At 31.0% G+C, this 7,481-nt stretch overlaps 2 protein-coding genes across 2 annotated transcripts; both read right to left on the bottom strand.

Moving 5' to 3' along the window:
• Positions 1–825: 825 nt before the first annotated feature.
• LOC106299502 (1-Cys peroxiredoxin PER1-like) lies at positions 826–2,040 on the bottom strand. Its single transcript, XM_013735583.1, has 4 exons — positions 1,878–2,040; positions 1,606–1,754; positions 1,339–1,467; positions 826–1,261 (listed from the first exon to the last, which is right to left on the bottom strand). The coding sequence occupies exons 1-4, from the start codon at positions 1,993–1,995 to the stop codon at positions 1,007–1,009; spliced, it is 651 nt and encodes a 216-aa protein (XP_013591037.1). The 5' UTR covers positions 1,996–2,040; the 3' UTR covers positions 826–1,006.
• A 4,352-nt stretch (positions 2,041–6,392) lies between these two features.
• On the bottom strand, positions 6,393–7,064 carry LOC106299427. Its single transcript, XM_013735520.1, has 2 exons — positions 6,842–7,064; positions 6,393–6,761 (listed from the first exon to the last, which is right to left on the bottom strand). Exons 1-2 carry the CDS (start codon positions 7,022–7,024, stop codon positions 6,393–6,395), a joined length of 552 nt encoding a protein of 183 aa, XP_013590974.1. The 5' UTR covers positions 7,025–7,064.
• Positions 7,065–7,481: the final 417 nt, after the last annotated feature.

Below are 7,481 nucleotides of genomic sequence, written 5' to 3'. Positions count from 1 at the left end.
TCAAACCTTTATTACAAATTCGATCTTGCAAGCAAAACACTTATGGTGGGTCTCAACTCATTATATAATATGTAATCTTGTGACTATAAGTTTTGCATTTCTAATATCTATAGATTAAAAGTTATAATCTCTTTTAATCCATTCACTCGGCGCAGGGCGTGAGTATCACCTAGTATATATATATTTTAATAACATTAGGTAATTTCGTAAGTTTTATTTAAGGAAAGAATGAAAAATAACTTTTAATACTAATAAATGATTTTATGATGAGTTTAATGAAAACTATAGTTTATATTTAGATGTACCAACTCACTTTTCTATGCTTCTAATGTTGCGATACTTCTCTTTCAATATATGTGAAAAATTATGACTGCTATTATACAACAAAAAGCAAAAGCACCTCATTAGCTATGATTCCATTCAATTCATAGTCTTCATTTTTCTTATATGATTTTCCATCTCTTTGTTTCAATGTATGTAGAACTATATATATGTGTATCTTACTTGTATCTGCATGTAAATCCCTTAACCCTTAGGAACGCGATTTGATATCTTAATTCACTTACTATGAAAATAAAGAAAAAGGAGATAAGATTTTCTCAGTGTCTTTTGTGACGAATAATCATTAATCGCATATATATATATATATATATATATATATATATATATATTTTTTTTTTTAATAACATTAGGTAATTTCGTAGGTTTTATTTAAGGAAAAAATGAAAAATAACTTTTAATACTAATAAATGATTTTATGATGAATTTAATGAAAACTATAGTTTATATTTAGATGGACCGGATTCCAATGACTCTGCTTCTAATATTGTAATGCTTCTCTTTTAATATACAGGGTTACATTATTTCTATTAATATAAGGCTATATCCTCCAGAATACACACACGATACGTTACAAACGTAGTTTTTCATATTTTTATCAACCCATTGTGAGCATTATTATACAATACACTCAGACAACATAACTAGTTTCTTTCTTTTCGGTCTTTCAAGAGACATCGGCGACACGTAGGTAGCCTTTCTTGGACGGAAGTTTGGCAGTCTTGAAACCCTGAGGAAACAACTTATTAGCCTCTTCGTCTGACACAGCTGGTGAGATAACAACCGGTTCATCTGGTTTCCAGTTAACCGGAGTGGCAATCTTGTTCTTATGTTTGGCCGCCATCAACAACGAGTCTAAAGCCCTCAGCACTTCGTCCATGTTACGTCCCGTGGTGGACGGATACAGGAAACTCAACTTTATCTATAAAAAAATTCATAATTAATCATATATACATGCAAAAATAAATGAGAATGAAATTATGACATATGATCATTTACCTTGCAATCAGGACCAACTATATGAAGAGCACGAGAGGGACCGTTCTCAATAGGATCAATCATGTTAAGCTGAGGGATGATCTCTTTGTTCGGATCAGCGATTATTGGGTATGTCACTTTGCTTCCAGGCTATATCAATTTTATGTCATAATAAAAGAAGAACACAATGTTACTTGCAATTAATCAAAACGAGAACGTAATAGGTATGTCAAAATGTTAATTAGTTTTATATTATATGCATCATGCATGTATGAAATTAAATCTTACAGTAAATGCCTCAATGTCGGGGATCCAATCTTTGTGCGACTGTATGTCGTCACAAGACAAACCAAGGAGCTTCACACCTCTCTGCTCGAACTCATGAGCGTATTTTCCCATCGCACCAAGCTCGGTTGTGCATACGGGTGTGAAATCCCCTTTGAGTCCATTGGTCAATAAGGAGAGTAAATAAATTGGAGATGCTTCACATATTTTGATCAATTTAAGGAAAAAACGAAACTTGACTGGGTTAGTCAAGATATAAGGATGTTCTTATATACCAGGGTGAGAGAATAGGACGGTCCAAGAATCGGCAAAGTAGTCATGGAGCTTGAAGTTCTTGTGTGTCGTCTCCACCTCTAGGTTTGGCACCGTGTCTCCTAGTGTGATCCCTGGCATTTTTTCTTGTTATCGAAATGAAAATGTATGTATTGGATAAAGCTGAGCTTATCGATGTTCGGTTAAATAGAGATCATACAAACTTATAGGTGCAGAAATCAAAGTCAGAGAAAGAGAATCTTGATATTCAAAGGGGATGCATGCAAAAGAGTATCACGTGGCGTTCTTAAAACTTGGCTTTGCGCCACGTGTGGACGTGTCTTGTATGATCTTCGAATAAAACAACTCTACATTTCGAGAAATTTTCAAAAGCGGACGATTAATTTCTAGAGACTCAAATATTTGTATCATTTGTACTCGATCTTATATAACCGACAAAAGTTTGAGTCTACAGTTCCATTTGGGCCGAGATCAAAGTTAGTGGACCCATGGAAAAAGTTCCGAAAAACGGTGTCGTTAGATGGAAAAGATCAGAGCATCATTAATAGAAGGTTCTTAAGGTGGAGTTCTTAGCGAAATATAAGAACCCGTCTCTTAACTTTTAACTAAAAAATCTAAGAACCGGCTCTTAAATATCTTATATTCCACTAAAAACTCCAACTTAAGAACCCCCATTAATCATGCTCTCAGATCCTTCGACTTAGAAGAATTACAAGTGCTTAAGCGTATTCAAATAACGATAATAGATGATAGCAGCGGCTTTAAAGGAATTATTATCTAAACTATAGATTTTGCCCGCGCTACGCGCGGATTACATATTTATATTATATATTTATGTTTAATTATATTATTTTTTAATTTTGATATAAATTTTTAATAATTTATTTCACGAATTTATTAAGAAATTTTACTTTTTATATCTTATAAACCTTGTCTTCTAAATATCTTTTATCGACATAAAATGTTAAAAACCATCTTCAACTTTATATTTATATAGATTGTTTATCCATTGTTTTAGTTTATTTTATAATCTTGTGTAAACTATATTATAAATGTGTAATTATTTATATCTAATACCAATAATTTATATATAAATAAATAAACTGATAGATTTTATTTTAACTTTTATTAGTTGATATATATTGATATTATTCACCTATTTATTTTTATATATACTATTTTGATGTTTTGACGTAAGTTTAGACAAAATGTTTAGTATTCTCTTTTGATTTGATGGTATTTTCTAATAGAATCAATGTAGTTCTTTAATAGTTTGGTTAGTATTTTACATTTTTTTTTGTTTTGTAATTTTAAAAAGTACTATATTCTGATCTGTGCGCCCGCACGGGTGTTTTTAAAATTTTTATATTTTAAATTTTTTTTTTTGGTCAAACACATAAATTTCATTTCATAAAGCAGTCTACACTCCATTAGAGGAGGATGAGTTTAGCAATGAAAGGGCTGATATTTATATCTATATTTTTCAAATTTTCTTTTATAAGATAGAATATATATATATATATATATATTTTAAACACTTACCAATATTAAATATTTGTTTTATATATATATATATATACATATATATCTACAGTAAAATTATTGTGTGTTCAACAATCAATAATTTAGTCGGTTTCATATATATTTGTCTTGTTAGATTTTTTTTCGAATAGAAATAATGATGTAAATATGCATAAAATTACATTACACAACTATGTGCTTGTTGGTGATATTAATTGAGTATTTACATGTGTTTTAAACATCTTCAGCTTTTAATAATAAATAATCAGGTATTGGATTTCTTTTAAAGATAAAATATTTCAAATTAATTTAAAAAATTTTTAATCCACATAATAATAAAATATTTCACATTACTTTTAAAATATTTTAAAGTATACCATATTTGGTTAGTTACAATTGTAGATTACGATTTTGAAACAGAACATTTAATTTTCTACTATGAGGTCGTTTTATAAAAAGAATATTCGTTTTTAAATATTTATTAACAATTTTAATTGAAAGATTGATATTTCCCAAATATTTATTAACAATTTTAATAGTTATCTAATATATTATTAGTCAAGAATATAGATTGTATTAAAAAGATTGATAACTTTTTAGTTAACATGATGAGAAAAACTTTTTAGCTAATATGATAACAATAAATTAGGGATACGTTACGTAAGTTGGAAGGTCATTGATATTAGAAATATTTTGTGGAGTTAATTAAGATAGAGTTATCCAAAATAGTAATTAATAATTTAATATGCATACTATATATGTCAAACAATTCCTAATTTACGTAACTGTATTAAAGTTTTGAAAACTGTGTTTTAATAAGAAGATTTTGGGGAATCAATTATTAAAAATTGTAGTTTATTTGTATTATCTAATCCTGACCAGTTCTATCTATAGACCGGTTTATTATTATTATATGATATATATTTGTGTAGGATGTAAACATATATACATACACAAAATATATAATTATAGATCAATGCGTAGGATGTAAAAATCCTAAACTATAAGTTCCCAGTTCTATATCTGATATGACACACAAAAATTTCATGATGTGTAATTGAGTTCGTGTATGTGTAAGATCTCAAACCATAGGTTTGTTAAGAGGTTAAATAAATTTTTCATCTGGTCAAATCTATTTAAAATAAGTTCGACTATAAACCAGTGGATGTCCGAAAAAAAATCCAGCAATTATTCACCAAAATTGAAAAACGTAGGTCTATAAACAGAGTAAACGTAATTATTATTTTTTGATTACTTATTAATTGGTTAATTATTAAATGGTAATAATAAATGATTGTGTTAGATTAATGGATATTATGTCAGTGGCATTAGGTGTAATTAATTAGAAAGTTGAATGGTTAATTTATATTTGTACTTCAATTTTAAAAGATTAGATGTATTTAAAATAATTGTTTTAAAATTGATATTTACTATTAACATGAAATATTATTTTCAAAAAAATATAAACAACTTTAATCACAAATAAAAATATAGATATATTATACATAAATAAATATATTATATAACTATTTGTGTTTTATCAATTAGTTAAAATATGTACATTAGAACATACAATTGACCAATTAGTCAAAGTTTAGTAAACTTTAGATTTGAGTTAGCATATGAAACACTCGGAGCAGATACACTCATATCTCAATAGGAGGGGGGATTCGCTAATGCTCTAATTAGGTATTTCTAAAACATGTTCGGTCACCAAGAAACACATCTAATTGATAACTCAATCGAAGAAATATTAAAAGATCAAACGAATAACAATATTATACATACAAAGATTTTGAGAGAGAGTCTCTACCTAAATTTTCTATACAGTTTCCCACACAACTTATAACAACACAAATTCTCGATAACTGAGTTTCCGTTCTCAGCCTCTTGCATGTTAGCCTTTTATCATCTTCTACAGCTGGTTCTTCCTCTTTTAAGTTTTTTTAGTCAACCCTTTTTGTAGCCACCATGCTTGTAAGTTGTAAGTTATATGTTTATAACTTTCAGAGTTACCTAGTCACGCTACTTTAGACAGCCATAGCCCATCAACTATAAGAAGAAAGATGGAGCTCGCATGAAAACAGCGGATGATATACCAAAACATTAAAAAGAACTATTGAATCTGTAAGCACAAAAAGGAGAACATTCAAGAGATCAATTTCCATGTGCTTTCCACTGAATAAAACGTAGGGAGAGAAGCTGTATGAGTAAAACATGACAGCTACTTCTCGCACCAAACACGATATATAGGCAGCCCATCCTTAGAACATGAAAGCATACGTAGTCTTAGTAGTGGTGGCGCCATTATTGATGTTGTCAAGTGGATCCACATAACAGACACGGATCTATTGCTATTCTGTATAAAACACAGGTACCTTTACATTCACTACAAGAAAACACAAATTTAACGACGGCCAAAATCGTCGTTATTTCCTCGGAAAAGAAGGCTTACGAGGAAATCGCGATGAAAGGCGTTTCGTCGTTATATGATTGTCGTAAGAGAAGATTCGTCGCCATTTCCTCGTTAATTAGCGAGGTTATATTTTCCTTGTAAGGAAGAATTAAGTTTTCGTCGTAAAGACCACGTGGGGTTTCCACGTAAGCGGTCGTTGTGCTTCCTCGTAAGAAACTCGTAAATGATTCGTCGTAAAAGACACGCAAAAACCTCTAAATAAATTCGTCGTAATAAAAACGTAAGAAACACGAAAATAATTCGTCGTAATAGAATCGTAACTAAATCCACGTAAAATCCTCGTTAATTGTTCCTCGATATTTCGTCGTTAATTTTCCTCGTTAATACATCGGGAATTACCGACGCAATTACTTTGTTTTCTATTTACTGAATTTATAAATAAAAATTATATTTATTTAATTTATTAATAAAAATTTAATTGAAATTAAATCGAATAGGAAAAATTTTTTTGGCCGAATTAAAATGAAATTATATAATATATAAATAAGTTTTGAATTTTAAAATACAATAAAAAAAAAAACTAATGCTGCATTGCCGCGTCGTAGAATTCCTCGCTCCTTCTCGAGAGATCTTCCTCGTTGACTTGCACGGATGTCTCGCCTGGAATGGGGTTTTGTTGTCTCATGGTCCTGAACATGGCCTCCCATTCCGGATTTGTGGCCGCTATGACGTCCAAGAAGTTCTCGAGACCAGTCATACGAGCTGTGAACGACGATTTTGTCGAGGCCAACTCGTTTTGTGTCGACGACAGCTGATGTTGTGTCGTCTCCAACACGTCGCGCAGCTGAGAGACTTCATCATCCCGTCTCTGGCCATAAGAGGAAGTCGCTCTCGGAACATCGTTGACGGAACCAATCCCCAACACACGTCCCTTTTTCTTAGGAGCGACCTTAAAAAACAATAAAATATATATTAAAATTTAAATTTTAAAGTAAAATGGAATTAATAAAAAATTTATATAAAATTTACCTCCTCGTAAATTCTATCCACTTCTATTGTGGATAAGACGACGGGTAATCCGTCGGCGGACTCCTGCGCCAGCTGGGTCTCACGCTCGTCAATACGAGCTGCCACATCATTGTAGATCTTCTCAGACTTCTCATCTACAAATGCGCCCGCCTTGTTCTTGTGGGTCCGATCGAAAAGTTCCATAAGAGTCGGTAAACGTCCCAACTCCTTGGCCTAAAAATAGTTAAGAAAGTTTTTATTATATATATATACGAGTAGTGAGCAGTACGCTGGTGCTTGCGAATAGTCTGCAAAATTTAAATTTCTAAATTAAAGTCAAGAGTAAAAAAAAAAATTATGAACAGTATTAACTACGTAATTAATAAAATTACGAAACCTAAATTTTCTAAACTAATTTCGTAAACTAAATTCCCTAAACTAACCACCTAATCTAAATTCCCTAAACTACTTAGAGAGGAATGAGAGACTTACCATGGTGAGAGGAAATAGAGAGGCTGTAGAGAGGAAATAGAGAGGAAATGAAGAGGGCCTGCGGTTTCGCCTATATATAGGATTACGGTTCGTCGAAGATTAATCGCAAAATAACGAGGAAAGACAGAGGCCCGTCTTTCGTTTCGTCGCAAGGCCCACGCAAATTAAC

The sequence above is a fragment of the Brassica oleracea genome, chromosome C6 (assembly GCF_000695525.1).
Source record: "Brassica oleracea var. oleracea cultivar TO1000 chromosome C6, BOL, whole genome shotgun sequence".
Taxonomy (NCBI): domain Eukaryota; kingdom Viridiplantae; phylum Streptophyta; class Magnoliopsida; order Brassicales; family Brassicaceae; genus Brassica; species Brassica oleracea.
The sequence above is the reverse complement of the archived record's forward strand: the minus strand, read 5'-3'. Positions and strand labels throughout refer to the sequence as shown.

What these genes read in the sequence shown, in the direction of transcription:
- LOC106299427 (XM_013735520.1), bottom strand. Translation starts at nt 7,024, where the DNA reads ATGGAACTTTTCGATCGGACCCACAAGAACAAGGCGGGCGCATTTGTA. An exon ending in TGGATAGAATTTACGAGGAG is followed by an intron (nt 6,762 to 6,841) that starts GTAAATTTTATA and finishes TTGTTTTTTAAG; the next exon opens with GTCGCTCCTAAGAAAAAGGG.
- LOC106299502 (XM_013735583.1), bottom strand. Translation starts at nt 1,995, where the DNA reads ATGCCAGGGATCACACTAGGAGACACGGTGCCAAACCTAGAGGTGGAG. An exon ending in CCGACATTGAGGCATTTACT is followed by an intron (nt 1,468 to 1,605) that starts GTAAGATTTAAT and finishes AAATTGATATAG; the next exon opens with CCTGGAAGCAAAGTGACATA. An exon ending in TAGTTGGTCCTGATTGCAAG is followed by an intron (nt 1,262 to 1,338) that starts GTAAATGATCAT and finishes ATTTTTTTATAG; the next exon opens with ATAAAGTTGAGTTTCCTGTA.